Source organism: Vanacampus margaritifer, chromosome 7 (genome assembly GCF_051991255.1).
Source record: "Vanacampus margaritifer isolate UIUO_Vmar chromosome 7, RoL_Vmar_1.0, whole genome shotgun sequence".
NCBI lineage: Eukaryota > Metazoa > Chordata > Actinopteri > Syngnathiformes > Syngnathidae > Vanacampus > Vanacampus margaritifer.
The window spans coordinates 15,443,155-15,464,898 of NC_135438.1; the positions used below are offsets into that span (position 1 = coordinate 15,443,155).

At 40.4% G+C, this 21,744-nt stretch overlaps 2 protein-coding genes across 2 annotated transcripts; both read left to right on the top strand.

The window, feature by feature from the left end:
- The first annotated feature begins 847 nt into the window (after positions 1 to 847).
- Positions 848 to 17,386, top strand: slc24a2b (solute carrier family 24 member 2b). The gene is made up of 10 exons (XM_077571469.1): positions 848 to 1,022; positions 2,735 to 3,837; positions 9,912 to 9,950; positions 10,020 to 10,131; positions 10,337 to 10,423; positions 10,716 to 10,798; positions 10,876 to 11,013; positions 12,430 to 12,519; positions 16,400 to 16,566; positions 16,638 to 17,386. The coding sequence occupies exons 2-10, from the start codon at positions 2,941 to 2,943 to the stop codon at positions 16,885 to 16,887; spliced, it is 1,863 nt and encodes a 620-aa protein (XP_077427595.1). The 5' UTR covers positions 848 to 1,022; positions 2,735 to 2,940; the 3' UTR covers positions 16,888 to 17,386.
- A 2,754-nt stretch (positions 17,387 to 20,140) lies between these two features.
- xpa (xeroderma pigmentosum, complementation group A) lies at positions 20,141 to 21,647 on the top strand. The gene is made up of 4 exons (XM_077570972.1): positions 20,141 to 20,537; positions 20,603 to 20,708; positions 21,038 to 21,321; positions 21,411 to 21,647. The coding sequence occupies exons 1-4, from the start codon at positions 20,252 to 20,254 to the stop codon at positions 21,563 to 21,565; spliced, it is 831 nt and encodes a 276-aa protein (XP_077427098.1). The 5' UTR covers positions 20,141 to 20,251; the 3' UTR covers positions 21,566 to 21,647.
- The last annotated feature ends 97 nt before the right edge of the window (positions 21,648 to 21,744 follow it).

Genomic DNA, 21,744 nt, shown 5'->3' on the forward strand with positions numbered 1-21,744 from the left:
AGTCTATCTTAGTTTGCTTGGTTATATAACAGGTTTAGTCCTGACAGGACACTTGCGCAGGCCTTAATTTAGCAACTACTGTCTTCAAAGAATGTAAAAAAAGAAAAGTCACCTCAAGTTGTAAAATATTCCCTTATGTGAGAATGTATAGTGAGTCCAAATCGATTTGTCCTCCCTTACTTACTGTAAAAGCCTTCCCAGATGGTAGAGGATTGTTACAGGGGTCTTGGCAGGCTCAGGATGGAGCCAATCTTTGCCTAAGTCGTCCACAGCAACATTTGCTGGTGAGTGAAAGTAAGAGCGCCACTCCATTAAGTATACTCCTGTTTAATTGGATAGGAACAGTAGGAGATGAGAAACAAAAGGCCAGATTATTTAAATCACTGGTTCTTAACCTTGCTGGAGGTACTGAACAGTACACCACCAGTTTCCCATGCGCATTCACTGAAACGTTCTTTGTTGAAAAATACAATTATTAATGATAACTCGTATACTTTTGCATTATTCACGAGTACCCACAAATGAACTCTCCGTTTCAAAAAGGTTCATGACCCCTGCTGTAAATAACATTGGCATCATCTCAGTTGAACTTTGCTGTTACATCAAAGAAAAGTACTGGGAATAGTTTTCCGCAGGCCAGTGACCCGATAGCACGGTAGGCCACAGCTTTATCGCGCCGTAAGCTCGTTGAGGCTGACAACACCCATCGACTTGGGTGTGAGGATGAAGAGAAAAGATGGTGGGGTGAGGTGAGAATGGAAGAGGGAGGAACTGGGAGATGCAGAAGGAGGGAGGCAGCGTCTAAGGGGGGGGAGAAGGAGCGAGGGGAGGAGCACTTGGCGTTCAGCGCTTGGCTTGTTCGCTTTGGAACTTCGTCTCCGGGTGGAATATCTCACGGAGAATGCATCGATTAGCAGCTTTGAAGTAAACATCAGGTGGGATTTTTTTTTTTTCTTTGGGATTGAATTGACTGGACTATTATTCCATCTTCGGGCCAGTTGGCAGAGCAACCTCCAACTCAGGTGAGAGTAGAGTTTCTTATGTGCATATTTGTGTGGTTTTTAATCTTTGGCTATAGTATGCTGTTGCTCTGATGTGCTTCTTTGATTCCCAGATTAAAGTTTCTTCCAATTTTATATATATATAAATATATATATATATTTATTTATTTATTTAGATGAACACTTGTGAATCAGTCATGAAGTTTGAAATTTATACATCATCTTGCCCTTGTATGCAATTATTATTTTTTTTCAACCTTAAAATTGATGTTTGATTTATGCTGAGGTCTACTTTTTAACTTAGTGCAGCGAGCAGTGTGCTGCTGGCTCTGTGGCTTATCTAAGTATATCTTATCAGGGATTAGAGAGCCTCCTAATAAGATTTCACTAATGTCAGGAGATGCTCACAGGTTCTCAGCACAATGTTAAGAAGGCTGCTGCAGTCACAGAATATAGCCAAGCAGGGCAAAAATAAAACTAAAATTGGCGTTGAAAATGTACTGTCGATTTGCGTCCATTTTATCATGTATTTAGTTTTTCATGCAAGCTTGATCATTTTCTTGCCTGCTAGTGATGAACTTCTCATGTTTAATTTGCAAATACATTTCAGTTAAAATATTCATGTACGTTAAGTTAATAAAGTTCATTAATTGGCACCGTAAAATACCTATAAGGTTATGTTTTGTGAAAAACACTGCTTCACCTTTATATTTTTATGCAGGATCGTGAGTGATTGGCGGCAACAATGAATACACAGAGACTGATATACTGTGCTAGAATAATTGTGTCCTTTATTCCCCGCAAACAGCAATCAACACTAAGCAGTATAATATAATCTCATCAGCGCTTACCTTGACACTGGACCGGAGAGCCGACGGTCCGGGTAGAACGAGCTGCTTAACGGCTGGGCGAACGTACGCTTCCCTCAGCTGACTCTACCCAAACCGCGTGCCACTCCGTCTTTTATTCTTTATTCTTAGTAGGGGCGAGCATGAGAAGCCGGGCTGGCCAAGCCCTCTCCCACGCACCCTCTCTATGAGTAGTGTCCTGCTTCAAAAACATGTTTTTGAAATAGGGAGGACTGCAGTCTAAACAAGGCTCGATTCCGTTTCACATGTGCTTTACAACAGTTTAGATATAAGAGTTTACATGAGGACATATCAAACCGTGGCTATTTTCCATTCAGGTTAATGTACTGAAGTTCGTTTTACCACCAAAATGAATTAAATATGTAAAAGTGCAGTAGTATTCACTATTCACAGTACCTTCTTATTGTCTACTATTGGTATATTTGACATACAGTAACCAAGCGCCACAATATTGCACTTGAATCTAATGAGACCATATAATAATGCTCAGGTTTGACACGGTCAGAGAGGTGTTGTGAGTTATTTAACAATATGTTTATTATTGTGGAAAAAAAATTGTTGCATTGGTGGCCAACTATGTTGCTTTATACGGAAAAGTTTCTAATATTTTAGTTATCTCACTTAGCTTCTCCATGATAGTCAAAATAATGGCTACAGCACTCAATATGATGCAGTGCACACATTTATTAATAAGTATGTCGCAAGATTCATTCTACTTTGACATTGCCATTTAAAAGTGATCATTATTTGAAATTTTTGCAAAGGTAGAATTGTGGTATCTCAGTGATGGTTGTCTTTTGTACTTGACTGTAATATTGGGATAGTTCTTGTGAATTAAAATGTTTTATTTGTGTGTGTGTCTAGGGAGTAATATGAGGAAGCCTTCAAATGGGCTAGACCCTGGAATCCGACTGAAAGGCCTCCATTGGGTTTAAAAGGAGAAGCAAAATGCAAACCAATCCGTGAACCAGCGTGGCCTGTCAAATCCCCGCCCTTGTAGCCAACGGCACCACCAACCCATCTTTGGGTGAGGTGATTGGAGATCCTTCAGCTCTGCCTGAGACCCAAAGATGATGGAGTCCTTCTTGCCCAGAAGAAGACAAGACACCATGGATTCGTCCAGCTTCGTTCCCCTTCTCGGACCTCCTCGCAGCTGCATGAGGCACCACTATCAGGGCGTGAAGAGAAAACTGCGGCCTGGGAGAATTCTTGGCTTTATCTTCAGCTTGGCGGTGGTCTGCTCAGTGTGTTCATGGAGTGCCTTGTCTCTTGTCACCACCAGTCAGCCTGAATCCGAGGGTTCAGGTGATGCAGAGGTGCCCCAAAGAACTCTCCTAGAGCACCAGAATGCGTCCGAACCTGCCACCCAGCAAACATCAGAAATCGAGATGAATCACGGGGACTACCCAACAGACTATTTTAGCGTGGAGGACAGACGCCAAGGCTTTGTGGCGTTTCATATGTTTGGCATGTTATACATGTTTATAGCCTTAGCCATTGTGTGCGATGAATTCTTTGTCCCGGCGCTGACTGTCATTACCGAAAAGCTGGAGATCTCTGACGATGTGGCAGGAGCCACCTTCATGGCGGCGGGCGGCTCGGCTCCAGAGTTGTTCACCTCCGTCATAGGCGTCTTCGTCTCCCACAGTAACGTGGGCATCGGCACCATCGTTGGCTCCGCCGTCTTTAACATCTTGTTCGTGATCGGCATGTGCGCCATCTTCTCCAAAGAGGTGCTGAACCTCACCTGGTGGCCTCTGTTCAGAGACGTCTCCTTCTACATTATCGGCCTGCTCATGCTCATCTACTTCTTTCTGGATAATGAAATCACGCTGACGGAAAGTATCGGCCTGCTCATGTGCTACTGCACCTATGTGACGTTCATGAAGTTCAATGCCAAAATAGAACTGCTCATCAAAAGACAACTGGGCAGACACCGGGTGGATATAATGGAGACTGCGCCTAAGGTATGTCCATTTCTTCTCGAAAACCAAACTGTCCATCTGTCCTCTGTGTACATTTCGATCTATAGTCATCAACCCATTTATGCAACCGCCTGTTTGATTGTCATTAATCCGTTTAGCAAGCCATCCATTGGGTCAACCTACTATATCCGTCCATCTATTTGTTCATTGTCTGTTTATCCATTCATCCATCCATCCATGAGTTGATCCAACTACTTTCATTGCTCATCCATCCTTCCAACCCAATCAACCCTTCTTCCATTGAACTATCTGTCCCTTAATCCATCTGTCGGCCTCTTCGCCCACTCCGCCGTTCACCCATTCGTCCAATCACCTATCGGCTTGATCATCATTAATCAATCCATCCATTGGTTCATCCCACTGTCTGTCCATCTAACCATCCACGAATCAAACCAACTGTCCAAATATCCACCTGACTGCCCCTTTATCGGTCCTTCTGTTCCTCCATCCTGTTCCTAATCTTATCTATCCCACTCTGTATCTCTGCACCCGTACACTTTTGGTTCTCCATAAACCCAATCCTTTCAAGTTCCCATCAATTTGTTTGTTTCTGGATCTATCATTACTACATGAATCCATTGTCATCATTTCCTATCATCCATCCATTTTGTCATCCGTAATTTAATCTATTGATCTCTGCATTTATCACACACCCATCTATCCATCTATAAATCTTTCTGGTTGTCCCTCCATCCATCAGTCCTTACATTTATCGCTCATCGTCCTTCACAAACACGAGCGCATTATCTCTGCTTATCCGTCCACATTCAGGTAGTCGCCAAACTATAACAGACCTGACATGAATTGGTTTCTAGTATTGAATTGACTTTCTTTTTTTTTTTTAAAGAAAGTCTTATGAAATAGTCATTAAATACAGCTAAAAGTCATGAACATACATTTACAAAGGTCGTTTTTTTCATGTGCTCCTGGGAGAATGTTTTTCTCACAGACGGCAGAGGTCAGACAGTGTGATGAGCCAGGAGCACACAAGGTGTTTATACACCACTCAGGAATTAACAGAAGGTCAAAGGCATGTGAATTCCTCAGTGCAAGGTTATAAATGTTTGTCTTGTGCTTCTGTCACTGAGAAAGGGTGTACCAGACGCAGCCACAGGCCACGGTGTCTTCGTGCTGACTTAAAGATCAGGCTTCATCTTTAGCGTCTACTTTTAGAAACCAGGTCCAGACTCAAAACCATTCCGCTCGCAGAATGGGGCTGATGTAACAGCACAACGACTTGGGCTCAATTCATCGACAGACATTTGGGTTTTAAGTATTCTAAAAAGGTGTTGCATGTCTTAAATGTAAATCTAAATCTGCTTTGCATTTTAAAGGGCAGGAAAATGTCAGAAGAGACCATTTTAAGTATCTCTCTCATCACCACTTACTCCTTCAACACGTCTTGTCTTCTATATGACATTGTGAAGATGCCTCTTGATTCTGTACGGAGAGTGGTTTGGTCGGTTGTGCTCGTGACTTGTACTGTCTGTGGATTGGTCTTGTATTAACATACTCAACAGAGGCAATCACTTGACATCCACTTTTCCAATCACTTCACATTGAAAGTCAAAATTATGGAGTGTTATTGTGCTTCGTAACATAGTACAAGGTCAAACAAAGATTTGTGTTGTAGCCAAGACCACACCAACCGATACCGAGACCTTATCGAGACTAGAGAGTATCGAGACCGAGATAAGACCAATACTTTTGGAAGTTGGGAATGAGAAAAGACCAACAATTTTGGAGGTTCAGACCAAGATATTAAAACAAATCCAAGACTTTTGGAGGTTGAGACCAAGAAAAGACCAAGACTTTTGGAGGTTTAGGCCAAGAAGACCAAGACTTTTGGAGGTCGAGACCGAGACAAGACCAAGACTTTTGGAGGTTGAGACCGAGACAAGACCAAGACTTTTGGAGGTTGAGACCGAGACAAGACCAAGACTTTTGGAGGTTGAGACCGAGACAAGACCAAGACTTTTGGAGGTTGAGACCGAGACAAGACCAAGACTTTTGGAGGTTGAGACCGAGACAAGACCAAGACTTTTGGAGGTTGAGGCCCAGACAAGACCAAAGCTATGTGTTTGTACAAATTGCTGAAAAAACAAAAATAAAAATATTCGTAAAAAAAAACCCAACAATATTGGAGGTTCAGACCAAGATATTAAAACAAGTCCAAGACTTTTGGAGGTTGAGACCCAGACAAGACCAAAACTTTTGGAGGTTGAGGCCAAGAAGACCAGGAGTTTTGGAGGTCAAGACCGAGACTTTTGGAGGTTGAAACCAAAACAAGACCAAAGCTATTGGAGGTCGAGACAGAGACAAGACTGTTTGTACCTTACCTGGATTGTTATGTGTTTGTACAAATTGCTGACATGTAAAAAATAAAATATTCTTTAAAAAAAAAAAAAAGATCAAGACCAAGACTTTTGAAGGTCGAAACCAAGCCAAGACCAAAACTTTTGAAGGTCAAGACCGAGACAAGGCCATGACTTTTGTAGGTTGAGGCCGAGACAAGATCAAGAATTTTGAACGTCAAGACCGAAACAAGACCAAGAATTTTGGAGGTTAAAACTAAGAGAAGACCAAGATTTTTGTAGGTGGAGGCCGAGACAAGACGAGACTTTTGGTGGTCAAACCCAAGACAAGACCAAAACTTTTGGAAATCAAGGCTGAGACAAGACCAAGACTTTTGAAGGTTGAAACCAAGACAAAACCAAGACTATGGAAGTCAAAACTGAGATGCGACCAAGACTGTAATCACCAAAAAATGAACCAAATAACCAATATCTTCTTTCATTACATTTGCAACAAAAACAATATCTGCTGTGTTTTTTTCTGAGATAGTACAATGAAACACACACTCCAGGTGATACCAGGAAGGCACTATGCGTTGCACACTGTTCACAGTAGTACTAGTTTGGTCCAAGACAATAAATAGTAAAAGTGTGCTCAACACCGGTCTCGAGCCCAAGACCGATGTCGAGAACTAGAACACTCCACAGACCGAAACAAACCAGGATGATATGCAAATCAAGCTAGTTGAGTCTGTGAGCTGATGATCTGCAGCATGAGCCTGCAAGCCCCTCCATTCCTTCTGATGATCATCTAACAGTTGCTAGTAACAAACTGCCTCTCAAGAAGCATGACTTGCATTTTTGGGGCTTTAAAAAAAAAACTGTTTCACACTTAACACTAAATGTCATGTACCGCGCTTTCATCCTAAATTCTTTCATATTACTGTATATAATATAGTCTAAAGTTACAAGCGCATTGAACCAATGAAATGCTGTGTGGCTTTTGCTGCCTTCTGGGAATCGGCTGTCCTGTTGGCTACGTAACATCGCCCCCACGAAGAGCTTTTCCATTTTTGTTGCAAGGCACTTGATGTCCACCTGTCTTCGTGTAATGGTTGCTGCTAAATAATCCCAAAGGTTAATGCTCTCTAATCCCATTATAGCCGCTAATAATAGTCAGATGCTCTCTGGTGGTAGAGGGTGGAAGCAGAAGGGTGGAGAACAAGAAGACCTCTCCTCAAATCAGCCTGACAACATCATGAAGTTAGCACAAAGTTAAGAGACTGAAGCAAACATTTAATTCAGTTTCTGTGTTGAAAGGAGAGTGAGAAGCTGCTAGTTTGCTTGTAGATAGCACGAAAGACACCAATCCTCTCTGATCCCCTTAACATCTTCTTACCTGCAGTGACGACAGCAAACACACATCTCTCATTCTAAAGTATTCGGTTTAGGTGAATGGTATGGGATTATTATTAGGTTTTAGGTGAACTAATGAGTACGCACTCACACCCATACATACAAAATAAAAATAAAAAATAAAAATAAAAAAGATAGCAATGATGATGACATGTCAAATCTGTAAAATTACCGAATGAACAATACTGAGCTCTTAAAAAAAAAAAAAAAAAAGCAAACACACATCTCAACGCTCTCTCAATCATTTCCACACAATGTCCAACCCAGACATGACACTTATGCTCCATCTATATTGCAGTGTTTCACAGCCTTTATTGAGCCAACCAGACATTTGTAAAAATGTTATGCTTTTTTTTTTTAAGTCACAAAAATTATTAATACCAAGGTTTTCGATAAGAGACAATGCTGATATTCCACCATTGTAAATCCCTTAACCCATTAAAGCCGGGCGCGCGTGTCCACGCTTTTACCGTAATGCTACGTTCAGACCGAGCCGAAAATATCGCGACGTTACGCTGGTCACGCGTGTTTGTTCGCGGCGTTCTCAAATGGGATTTGTTTCGCTCCGCGCCGCAACGGAGGAGGAGCGATTTCCGCTTCGGTAGGTGGTGCTGACTAACTTTATTGTAGCATTGCTAGCTTGCTTCACACTTCGACAATTAAACAAACAAACTCACCAGGTAAGGCAACATCCACGCCTCTTCCTCCGAGCAATCTCCTTTTTGGCCCGGTCGCGGTACACGTAGCTCGCGGTGTTGTCCAGCTCCGGGTGTCTGCAATATCTCGTGGAATATCTCGACACCGATTGGCTGTCGCTGACGCGGCGGCGTCAAAAGTTCATTTCAACCAACGCCGGCGAAATGGGCGAAGTAGCGAAATGATCGGCGGGAAAGGGCCCAAAAGCGCCGCCCGGCACACCATCGCACCCCCTTTGTGCCGGGAGCGCTCCAGTGCGCTTATGCCTTTAAAGCCGGGAGAGCGGATACGTCATTTTGTTTTGTTTTTACCAATTCTTGCGGATACGTCATTTTGTTTTTACCAATTCTTGGAATTTTATTCAAGCATTTATGGCTGACGCAGATTTGCGGGAGTTATTAAATAAATGACGCGATTGATGACAGCACGGGAGGAATTCGAATCAGTGTAACGAGTCGACAGTAATAATGAGGATGTTGAAAAATTTGACGGCTTTGTAACAGAATGGACGACGAATAATTACCACTCGCTCCCCCGAGGTTATTACAACTGCGCTCCAGCGTTGAAGGTAAATATACCCGCAGATGCGACACATTTGTTGATAATAAAAAAAAAAATTGAAGGTTTGTAATAATAAACTTATGTTTGTGTGAATGAATGAAGGTGTAAGCTCTGTCTATGTTGCGCAAGGTACAGTATAAGTGCACGCATGGGTGGCGTTGTCTTTCGTTTTTTTTATTATTTTTTTTTTAGATGGGCATAGCGAGAAATGTGGATCTTCTCACACTCTTTAAATTCAGGGAGGCGTGCGGTCTACATTGCGAAAGCAGAAACAGACTTGCTGAAATCGGTGTGAAACAGTGCAATGGTGCTTTTAAAAATATATTAAAGATGATAAAACTACAAATAATTATAATAATCCATTTAATAAATTGATTTCTATGACAGATGACAAATGCTGTTTTTCCAGTGTTCAAGGTACTGTAGTTTAAATGATGTAATATTTTTTAATTGTATTTATTAAATATGCAATCAATTTAACCTGCAGGCACTTTGATTACAAAAATGAATTTGACAGTTCATTTAATCGTGCATTTATACATTTTATTTCCTGTGGATAAAAATGGCACAGGTTTCGGTGGAAATTTGGCACAGAAGCAATTTATTTTGATTCTCTAATTAAATTATCATTTAGCCAAAGCCCCCCCCCCCCCAATCACAAATCCTACCCTCCCCCACCCCCCCTAACAAAGTCACATGTTACTTTTTGTCTTAATGGAGCTAAAATTATACAGTATATTACTCAACATGTACGCGCTTACTTAATACTGTACACTATACTGTGATTTTACTGCTCATTCTCTCCTGCTTATTTGCTCACATTGATTCATTGCGTTTCATTTGTGAAACTAATATAAGTTGCTTTGTCACAGTTCAATGACTAGAATTGAAAACGTTGCCATTGTTGAATTGTAAATTGGTGTCATAAGTGGGAGAAAGGTGGTGACGATTCTAGGAGTGGAATTGAAGTGTTATTTTTCTCGCATGGCACCCCAAATCTATGGCAGTGGACCAGCATGGTATTGCAAAAATTGTAAAAAAAAAAATATGTGGGGAGAATGAACCGTTTTCCCTCTGTTTCCCCAACAGGTCAACGCCCCTCCTGCAGATGATGAGAACAAACTGATGGTGAGTCCGCTTTGCTGTGTGCAAAGTTTGTAAGATTTATCAATGGTGACAACGTTGACATATTTACAGGCCAAACCAAGGTTACAGAGGGAAGGCAGCTGTGCTTCACTGCACAACTCATTGATGAGAAACAGCATTTTCCAGCTCATGATACACACACTGGACCCCCTGAGTGATGAAGGTATGTTGAGGCAAAATACACATGCAGACACTTGCACTCCAACATTTCAACGAGACAAACATTGTCAAATACCACGCCTAACAGATTAGTCGACATAATACAGTAGCTATATGAGTTATTTTGACACACACAAAACAATAATAATAAATAGCATATTTCCCCTAATGCACAAATGTAATCAAGTAATTGAAACTTTCTTATTAAGGACGATTCAAAGAGAAGGCTTCAATCCTTCACAAAATGGCAAAAAAGAAGTGTAAAGAAGAACAGGCTGTCAGTGCCAACGGTATTGGTGAGTTATCTTCCATTTCCATCCGTCCATCGCAAGCGGTTTGACAAATACAGTAAGCTAAAGAAAATGGAAGAAAAATTCTCTTTAGTATGGATGGTTACATTTAGCACAACATGGATACAGTTTGACTGATGTGCAGTGGCAATCAGCACTTTGACCTGATCAATTATTCTTCCATTTATTTGTTAAGATACTTTTTTTTTTTTTTTTAGTCAATATGACATACACTGCACTCCATTTAAATTCATGCGTTTTTATTCCCAAATGTCTCTGTGTGTGTTCTTTCCTCAAGCCATCAAAACCATTCCCACAAGTACCAGTACCAAGGTCGCAGTGGAAGTCACGCCTCCCATGAATGGCGTCATAGGAGAGGAGGTATGTTGAATCTTTCAATAAAAGCAGCTGAGAAATTTTGACAGAAAATACAATATCACAAACGGGCTTTCCGTCAGGGTGGCGAGGAGGAGGAAGATGAAGATCAGCCTCTCAGCCTGGCCTGGCCTGATACTACCCGGAAACGTCTCACCTACCTCGTCATCCTCCCTATTGTCTTTCCTCTCTGGCTCACACTGCCCGATGTCAGGAGAGAGGTGACAACACGCACACAAACACACAAACTGTTTAAATGGATAGATGGAAAGAAAAAGCAGCAAAATTCACAAATAAGCACTCATAATAATGTGTTACCAAAAAAAAACATTTGAGAATAAGTGTTCTGTAATCTAAATAATCTTTTCAGTTTAAAATAATGATATCACAAGAGTGATAGGGTGGCGGTCTTGCAACCCTGAGATTGTGGGTTCGATTCCAGGCCGTTGTGACCACATCAAAGTGTCCATGAGCAAGATGGCGAACCCCCAGTTGCTCTTTGATGCTGTGTCAAAATGTAAAGCGCTTTGATGGCCTTGTGGTGGAAAAGCACTATATAAATGAAGTGCATTCACTTTAATCTCCAGGATCCTACGCTGGCTAATGTAGAACCCAGGATGTTGTTTTGGTCCCATTTTAACTCATTCACTCCCAGTCATTTTCACTGAAGCAACCCCCTTCGCTCCCGGCTGTTTTACTGGATTTTAACTGTTTTTGCAAGGCCCACAGAATATTGTGTTCTGTTGTTATAAAAACATGAAACCTACTAAAAGACAAACTAGAGTCTCTTCTTTCATCAGAAAAAAAGTACATTTGTTTATTGTTGTATTTCCGTTTTGCTGCAATTAGCATTGCAATATAGCTAAGTTTCAATCAATCAATTAATCATTTATTTCATTTGTAAAAAATAAAAATAAAAAAGGCAAAATTGTAAAGCAATATTCAAGTTCAAAGTAAAGTAAAAGAAATGAAAGGGGACAAAAATAAGTAAAACTTGTTTTGTCTGCCCGTTTTCATCATCATCAAGTTTCATCATTATTCACAAACCTTTTGAAAACACTGGCAAAAAAGAGCTTGTTGCAATATGGCCCTGTCTGATCTCTTATACTCTGCTGCCACCTGCTGGCCGTTTTTTGTTATAACTACCATTGCTTTAAGCGACCTTTTCATGTCAGAAGAACGCATGAATACATTTTTGGGAGTGAAGGACAAAGTATTAAAAAACGTATTTATACGTTTTGGGTTTGAATGAGTTAAATTCATCCCAATTGTTTTGTAGGCTACTAGCATGTAGCCCCATCCTAGCAAGCGCTAAGCTAGTTCATCTCACCGGTCCGGCCAACGTTCACGTTTGCAATAACAAATTATATGTATTAATTATAAATTTTCAGGAATAAAACCTCAACCATATTTTGATCAACACTTGCCTACTATTGTCGTTATGGTCATGTTGGAGAGCGGAGTACTTTTTGAGGTGGTTCTTGATGCAAAATGTTTGAGAACCATTGCAATATGATTTATAACTTTCAATATTCTACATTTCATGAGAGAACATAATATTATGCGCTATTATACTGTATACAGGCCATGAAATAGAGCAGCTGGGCATTGAATAATATCCTCTGTGGTTGTTTCAGACCTCAGAAAAGTTCTTCCCCATGACCTTCATTGGCTCCATCTCTTGGATTGCTTTCTTCTCCTATCTGATGGTGTGGTGGGCTCATCAGGTAAGTGGCACACACACACACACACACACACACACACACACACACACACACACACACACACACACACACACTTAACCCTGGAGAACCCACGGGGTCAAATTTGGCCCCTATAAATTCTGCTACTCAAATAACAAAGACCTTATTTTTTATTTATTTTTTATTTTTTTAATTTACAAATTTAACTTCAAAAGTCCAGAGTGCCACTTCTGAGCCCTGCATGGGGCCATCTAGTGGATGAATATTGCACTTACATGAGCCAGAGTGGTGGTGACAAGATGGCTGGCAACGTGCTGTTTTGTTGAGCTGGAAATCAATCCAAACAAAACCATCTTCTTAGCAAACCATCAGATGGTAAAATTGTGTTGTTGTTTTTTTTTGTTAATCTATTTCATATCATGTTGCAGAATGCCTAGGAGTATGTTTTATATATATATTTTGATAAATTAGCAACTCTGAGCTAGTTAAAAAAAAAAGGGTTAAAATTGAAAAAACATATATTTTGGTGTTCAGTGAATTTATAGCAGTCATTTAATGTATAATTCATAATTTTCCAAAGAAGAAAAGGGTTCTTGGGTTGTCCAGGGTTAAAAAAAAAAAATAATTCTCTCCTGTCTATTTTGGAGCTGCACACCGAATGCAGCAGTCAGGGTGTTAAATATATGACCTCTGCCGCTAATCTCTGGCTAATCTGCCTTGAGCCACAGCCAGATCAACCTGCAACGCTCTATTTTGATGGTGCAAATGCAAAAGACAGACATGAAGCGAGAGATCATGCGTGCAAGGTCTATGCCACTTATCCTCATTAGGGTCGCGGGTGAGCTGGAGCACATCCCAGTTGACTTTGGGCGATGCCCTCGACCGGTGGGCAGCCCATCACGGGGGCATAAAACTGTTTCTATTACCACCATTGACAAAAATAATTAACTCCTAGAGCAGGTGTCCGCGCAAAGCCTATCCAGAATGGCTCGACTGCTTACTCAGCATCAACAAAAGCTTGATTCAGCAAATTTGGAGCGTGAGAAAGCTTTAGCTACCCACTTCAAGTTGTGTAAAGGCTTTCAGGAAAAAGTCTATGATGCTCAACAACCTGATGTCATCTTTATCACCTTTCGAAGCATCCGCTGAATCAACCTTTTGTTGATGTTGACTTTCAGTGCAAACCTTCGGAGGGACTTTCGGTTCTGCGTAAATGCTGCCCTCCCTGTAGAGTGAAAATTAAGTACAAGTATCATACACATTTTACGTACCATTGAGTGTTATTAACAAGCCTGTCAAATTTGAACGAGTCAACGAACAAACAAAAGCCAAGTGTTTCAAAATAGCCGAGTCATCGCGGGGGCGTTCTATGGCGCGACGAGAGGCGCTAGCTTGCAGGCTAACAAGAAGCTTCTGGACGCCGCAGACCAGCTGTGGGGTCCTCCAATACTTGGTGTTGTGTTGATGTGTACAGTCACATAAAAGAGACACTTCAGGGAAAGTTAACTCTTTATTAAACAAGGCGGAACACGTTATTTAACCTGTGGCTCACGCTACATGACAGACATTTAGCACATGCTTCCTGCTAGTTACATATCTCCAGTGCGTTACGTTTCAAATATTATGGTAGCCCGAATACAATATACGTCAAACTTGGAGGTTTAGATTACCGCGCCGAGCTTTTCTGTAACTTGGATTTTTTTTAATGGTGTAGGACTAGCTAGCTAGCTAAGTTCACCCTGTAGCGGTAAAAAAAATGTGACAGGTGATCTTAACTACTTGCAATTGTGCTGGATAATGTTAGATTACCTGTTTTTGTAATCTTTTGCGTGTTCAAATAAATCAGAGTTGAGATCTCGTGAAGAGGGTCCTTGCAAGGTTTTTTAATCAGAAAGTTTCTGATGACACAAAGGAATTTCACCAAGCCGTGTTTCTGTCCAAATGTGTGTCGTCTCTCTCAGACACGGGACTTTTATTAGAAAAAACAGTGATTCCCAGGAAAACGCCTCTCCCCTCCATTCAAGTACAAAAATCTGATTACTTTCTCCCAGTATGCTAGCTCGTCCTTGAACTTTCAAAAACCGGATTTCTAACGAACAGAAACGAGACTTCTTAGATAAATAAAAGAAACGTATTAACTTTCTCATTTCTGGGAAAAGAGAACAGATAACAAAGAGGACAAAAGCATTACTCATCAAGCTATATTAAGTTAACATAGTTATATCTACATCTACACAACTATAACTAAATTCGAAACAGGTAGAATATAAAATGAAATAGTAAAATGTTAACAATAAACACCGATGCGAACAAAGGTGCTCAGTTCTTATACAGCGGCTGCCAAAGAGCGCTACTGGTCGCCATTTTATCCCCCTCTCCAAAAATAAAAATAAAGATCAGGAAAACTGAACTGGTGAAGAACAGTTGAAAGCTATATTATATCTCCACTATTGAGTACTACACAGTTGTCAGCCTTGGCACATTTTCAGCAATTATCTTCAAACTTCTCATATATTGATTTCCGAAAAAGAGAACAGAGGTTTGAGATGTGTACTCAAAAACGCCATACATTATAATATTTTTATTGACACGTATGTCTCCTCTGTATGGTTAAAAGAAAAAAACATACAGGTTTGAAGTCTTACTTGACAAATGAGTAAATAATGACTTTTTAAAATATATTTTTTGAATGAAAGGGATCAAACCTGCGCCACAACTACATCACTGGTTTGCGAGCGCACAGCGCTACCAGTGAGCTCGAATTCTGCGTGGGACCTTGGTTGGTTTGTTTATTGAACATATAAACATAAAACAGATTAGAGTATAAAATAGAAGTTGAAGTAAAAATAAAAAACAAGAATAGGAAGAATGAAAAGAGTTTACATGCTCAAAGGGAGTAGGAAGGAGTTAAAAACGTATCTAGTCCTACCCCTTGTGTTTTGACTTACTTCAATAGATACAATACTAGGTTAACATATTTCAATGAAAGAAAATGTATAAACCTATTTTTTTAACTCAGCAAATGACTTTTCAGGTCAGTACCAAAAATTATTCCACAAATTTACACAGAAACACACCTTTGCTTAATATTTGTTCTTGTTTTGATTTTTTTTGTAGACACTTGTACCCCTTATGTCATAAGGACTCTCTCTAATTTCATATAGCTTCTGAGTACTGTGGCAGAGTAGATTGTTGTATGCTTTATATGTTATTTGTGCTATTTTAAACTCAACTAAGTCATACAATTTTATTGTATTTAATTTAATAAATAGTGAATGTGTTGGTTCTGCATATTTATTTTATTAATCAAAATATGCAGAACCAACACATTCACTATTCATTAAATTAAATACAATGAAATGTTATGACTTAGTTGACCTTGTTTGAACAATCAGGAAATAAGCTGAACTGCAATTATTTTCTTTTAAAGAATGTATTTTAAATATACATACAGTACAACAATAAAACCTGCACACACAAAAGCTACTTTTTTTCCCCCCCTACACTCCTCGCGATTGACTTGGGGGCAGTCCATGGTCTACCAGTCGTGGTAACAACAGTGCACTGCGCCTCCTACAATGAAAACTGGACATTTTCATGAATCTTTTTATTTCGTTTTATTTTTAGATTGGCCGGACAGGGCTTTAAAAAAAGTGGGCAAAAGAGGACAAGAGAAACAAATCTCATTCATTCTCATTACAGGCTCTTAAAGTGTTTTTGTCATTGGCGGTGTTAGCAGGCCTGGCAAGAACACGTCCTGTTCGGGTGAAACGTGCCAATTATTGTTTTGTTTTTTTCCTCGTCTTTTGTAATCTTGAGACACGTTAAGCCTTTCTGCATGTTTCTGGCTGCAGTTAAATGATGACATCATGAAGCATCAATCCAATGTTTCTTTGTCCTGTAGGTTGGGGAGACATTCTGGATCACGGAGGAGATCATGGGTCTGACTATTCTAGCAGCGGGCACTTCCATCCCTGACCTCATCACCAGTGTGATCGTGGCCCGGAAAGGCCTCGGTGACATGGCTGTGTCCAGCTCAGTGGGCTCCAACATTTTTGACATCACCGTGGGGTAAGTGGACGCTTTTTTACACGAGGTATGATACGACCAGCTCATGATTGCACTCCCAACTTTCCGTCTAGTCTGCCGTTCCCGTGGCTCATCTACAACATCCTCAACGACTTCAAGCCGGTGGAGGTGAGCAGCAACGGCCTTTTCTGCGCCATCGTCCTCCTCTTCCTCATGCTCCTCTTCGTCATCATCTCCATCGCAGCCTGTAAGTGGAGGATGAGCAAGTTCCTCGGCTTCTTCATGTTCCTGCTCTACTTTGTTTTCCTCATCATCAGCGTCATGCTGGAGGACAAAATTCTAGTCTGCCCGGTAACCGTCTGAGACTGGCACGCGGTACCGGTGCCACTTAAAAACTTGATTTCAGCCGTGAGGCTCCATTTTGTGGGTTGATACCTACCTTGAAGAGACTGATGGACCAGTTGTATGAACATTGACTGGCCAAGCAAGGTTCATCATCAGAGATGGTGACGTGTGTGTGTGTGGGGGGGAAAACTCACACACAACTATCCATGGAAGCAATAATGTTAATTGCATGATTCATGATGAGGATTAAAAATGGACATTATTTTGTGTTAGATTTTAAACGTTTTATTTCATGTACATTGTCATTCAATTTGGTTAATCAGAATCATTTGTAGTTACTGTTCCATAAATGACAAATATAAGCTGTTAAAAATGTACTGTACAGCATACAGATTTTTAACTGACTGAGGTGCCCGTTCTCTGCCAATATCAGTACAGTATGTGATGATTATTTATTTTTTTCATACCATATGATAATATCAATACCATGTTTGTTTTTGGTATGCCTTTCAACGCATCATGTCTTGACTGTAATCCTCTGTGGCTGTTGGCACTCTAAATTTTGCATTCACACGCTGCTGTTTATGTGTGCGATGCACTAATCCAGAAAACCAATACTGATCTTGAACTTCTCAGTCGGTACGCATTACGGACAAAAGTATTGAGACACTTTAAACCGACAGTGAAAATGGGAAGAAAAATGTAGAGTTAGTTATACACACATGGACAACATTATTGGTTGCCCTCTGTTAATGAAAGAAAAAGTCCCCCAAAAAAATACAAAAATAACTTGAATCTGACAAAAAAAAAAATTGGGAAAATTAACCAATGAAAGATTGTGGTAAACCATAAAAAAAACTCATGAAAAAGGACAAGAATGATGGGTAAAGATTGGAAATAATTTGACCATGGGGACATGTTCAATTAAGGTGTGTCCTCTAATTAGCATCACAAGTGTCAACTCAGTCGGGCCTATTTAAAGGTTGTTAAGTAGTCACTGGTTTATCCAACCGAGGCTATATGTACCTTGCAGCACTTAGCTAAATAATCACGATTCATGAAGACATCAGAGGTGTAGCCCAACCTTGATTCATTATTTCATTCACCAACTCATGAAATAGTGTGTGTCAATAATTTTGTCGCTATAATTACGGAACATTTCCTTTCTAGTCACACTTGACCTCAAAGATACGCGTTTCAGCTTCATATAATTTCATCATAGTATTGAAGAGGTTACAATATACTTAAAAGTAAATACTGGTACCAATTTTTTACTTGAATTGACTGAACCCATGTTTTCAAACTAGTACAGACATGGTGAGATGGAAATGTCAGGAAGTTAATGAAACACCCGATAAAGGCACAATCCTCCTGAATAACACCATCCGCTGCATTTTTGTCTTGTCATCCAAACTGTTTTTGTGCTTACATAAATGTCAACTTGTTCAGTGCAATTTTAATCAGCACACAATACATGTACTGTATAGTCAAAGTGTAAGGTGGTGAGGTGCTGGAATCTGCCCCCCCCCCCCTCTAGATTTTTAAACCCCCCAAACAATTATTTCATATTCATCTATATATTTGCTTGTGTGTTTCACCGTTCTCTCTGGTCATCAATGTAGAAGTTTTTCCTATTTAGACATATCTTGTTATCCAGGTGAAAAAAATAATCAGCAACACAAAAACATACTTGATCTCTGTTTTCTCCTCCCTAAATACATAAATTGAACTCACCTAATATTTGTCAGAATATGTGTTTTGCTTTGCATTTGTGTGTATAATTGTAAAAAGAAAACAAATTATATCAATATATATATATAAACAAGACTGTATATAAACTCCTGTATGTAATCATAGTCATTTCAACGTCTATTCTGAGAAGTCAGCTTTAGGGCGCTCATGCAGTAACATTTTAAAATTGTTGCTTTGATGATTATCTGTGAGTTGCACATGGAAATGCGTCCATTGCGCAAACATTTACAAGAGTCCATCACTGGATATAATGACCAGCATTTTTATTTGTTTTTTCCATCCTATTGTTATGCAAGCATGGAATTGTTCTCATTTGTTACTTGAATTATAACAATGTTTAAAAAAAAAAATACTGTATTCCTCAACTCACTGTCTAAAATGTTATTAAATAAATAATACTGAACTAAAAACAACAATAACTGATCTTGTGCTGATACTATAAAATTTCGGCCATCTGAAATGCATTCATTAATGTATTGTTTTGGATTAGAATTGATATTCTTCATTTTTTTACATTAAATAAAATTATAAATAATTGCTAGATAGAGAGATAGAGAGATAGATAGATAGATAGATAGATAGATAGATAGATAGATAGATAGATAGATAGATAGATAGATAGATAGATAGATAGATAGATAGATAGATAGATAGTAGCTAATGACTTTGTACTATTACCCATCCCACTACTGCAGTCCAGGGTGTAGCCTATGTATCCTGCCTCCATTCAAAGTCAATTAGAATTAGCTCCATTCCCTTTACCCTCAGGATGAACTTTATAGAAAATTGATGAATTAATGAATGGGTTGTGTTATTTTTAACGAACCGAGTACTGATTTATTACTAATTGTTAACTCCACAAAATAATAACATGCCTGTTGTGTACGTAGTGTATGTCCATATACAGTACAGATACATACCACACGATGGCGGTAGTGATAAAAACAAAACAAAAACAAGATGAAGACGTTTTTTGTTTTTGTTTTTGCACTCACTCACACAAACACGCACACATACAAACACGGTCTCCCAGGCGGGGAAGCGAACCCACGCCAACCTGCAACCCAAGATGAAGACGTTTCCGGAAGTGAAGCTGTGACTTTTACGTAACCCATAGGCATATACGTCATGGCCTTTTACCATGCGTGCCTACAGCAACCCTAAGCTAGTAGGGGGGGGATGCATCACATAACATCGTGTTTGGACAGCAACAAAAGCAAAATAAGGATGCCTGTGTAGGTCTGCGGCATACTATTGCGCAAAAGCCGCACAATCACGATTAGGGCCCTGGGAATTACCTTTGAGAAGTATCAACCGTTCCGACTCCCCTCCCCCAAATGTTCAGTATTAATAGCACGCGATTTGACGGTAAAAGAAAAGTAAACCTCATGAAAATTGGTTGGAAAAAATAGTAAATTACCCTTAATTTAAATATAATTTCGTTCGCTTCAATGGGAATGTCGCCCCTCCCAATATGGCCGCCACGTAGGCGCGTTTTTAGCCGGGTTTTTTATAGCGTGATGGCGTATATCTGTGGCTGTGCGTTACCGTGGATAGTGGACATTTGGAGCAGGCTTGTCTCAGCGTAGAAGCATTGTTTAATTAAGTCATTTTGGTTCCATCGAGCGATATGGACCCCTCCGGGTCACCGGGGGTGGTCGTTCCCGATGGTCCCGTCGTTGAACAAAGTCCCAAATCCGAACTTTCTGCTGCGATGCGGGCTAAAATCGAGAGGAATCGACAGCGAGCGTTGATGCTCCGACAAGCCCGCATAGCGAGCCGCCCTTCGGACGCAGAGCAAAGCGGGACTCCGGCTAAAATATGCAAAACCATCGACTCCGGTGCGGGCTTTTTCATCGAGGAAGAGGAGAGTTTGGAGGAGAAGCAGAAGGCCAGTAAAGTGGTGCACCAACCAGGTAGGTGCGCGAGGTGTCTTTTTGTGGGTTCGTTTCATATTCTCATGTCCTGTATTGGGTCGCAGCTCCGGTCATTGAACTAGACTACCTGTTCTGCGATGACTGTCAGAAGCCCTTCATGGATTCCTACCTCAGCAACAGCTTTGACCTGTCTGTGTGTGACAAGTGCAGGTACATGAATACACTTAATACCTTACTATAGTGTTTTTCAACCTTTCGTTGACCAAGGCACGTATTTCTACTATGCTGTTAAAAGGCTTTTGTGTGTTTCAGCATGAACCTAAAATGCACAAATCTACTACTTCCTGAACTCAGTACCACTCCTTCATTTCCTGTCTCTCATGATTGGACAAACTAATTAATCCAGGTGTGCCTGACCTCGGTAACCACAACAACAATGGCCAGACACACCTGGATTAATCAGTGAATTTACTTTGCCCTACTTTAAACTTTGAAAATATACACGACCAAGCACTTATAAGTTATAATTTCCCCTTCAGAGACAGCAACGAGAAACACAAGTTGATCTCCAGAACCGAGGCCAAGGACAACTACCTGCTGAAGGACTGCGACCTGGACATGAGAGAGCCTCCTCTCAAGTACATATTGAGGAAAAACCCTCACAACCCCCACTGGGGGGACATGAAGCTCTACCTTAAATTGCAGGTAGAGAAGCGATGTATGGAGGTGTGGGGTTCGGAGGCGGCGCTAGAGGAAGCCAAGGAGGCGAGGGAAGAAAACAGAGAAGTGCAGAAACAAAAACGTTTCAACAAGAAAGTCAAAGGTTGGTGAAATGCTCAAACATATAATTAGCATTAGCACCTTAGCGTGCAATCTGAAGATTTTTTTTTTTTTTATGAATGTGTTTGTCAGAGCTGCGTCGGGCAGTGAGGAGCAGCATGTGGGCCAAAGACACCAGCGCTCACCAACATGAATATGGACCAGAGGTGGTGGTTGATCTGGAAGAGGACCTCTACAAGAAAACTTGCAAGACCTGCGGGCATGAACTCACCTATGAAAAGATGTAAATAGACACCGTAGCACTTCCACTTCCTCCTCACTTTTGGTGTTATATATTATTTTCTAATAAAATGTTTGACTCAATCCTAATGTTTGAGGACATTTCCATTGTGTGATTTAGTTATTTTGAAACAAGCAAACCTCAAGCTGCATAAAGTTAATGGGCATATTTGTTAGGGATTTATCA

Excerpts from the sequence above, each read along its gene's own strand:
- slc24a2b (XM_077571469.1), top strand. The coding sequence starts at position 2,941 with ATGATGGAGTCCTTCTTGCCCAGAAGAAGACAAGACACCATGGATTCG. Across the intron at positions 9,951-10,019 it reads ATGATGAGAACAAACTGATG|GCCAAACCAAGGTTACAGAG; the intron begins GTGAGTCCGCTT and ends ACATATTTACAG. Across the intron at positions 10,799-10,875 it reads ATGGCGTCATAGGAGAGGAG|GGTGGCGAGGAGGAGGAAGA; the intron begins GTATGTTGAATC and ends GCTTTCCGTCAG.
- xpa (XM_077570972.1), top strand. The coding sequence starts at position 20,252 with ATGGACCCCTCCGGGTCACCGGGGGTGGTCGTTCCCGATGGTCCCGTC. Across the intron at positions 20,709-21,037 it reads TCTGTGTGTGACAAGTGCAG|AGACAGCAACGAGAAACACA; the intron begins GTACATGAATAC and ends TTTCCCCTTCAG. Across the intron at positions 21,322-21,410 it reads TTTCAACAAGAAAGTCAAAG|AGCTGCGTCGGGCAGTGAGG; the intron begins GTTGGTGAAATG and ends TGTGTTTGTCAG.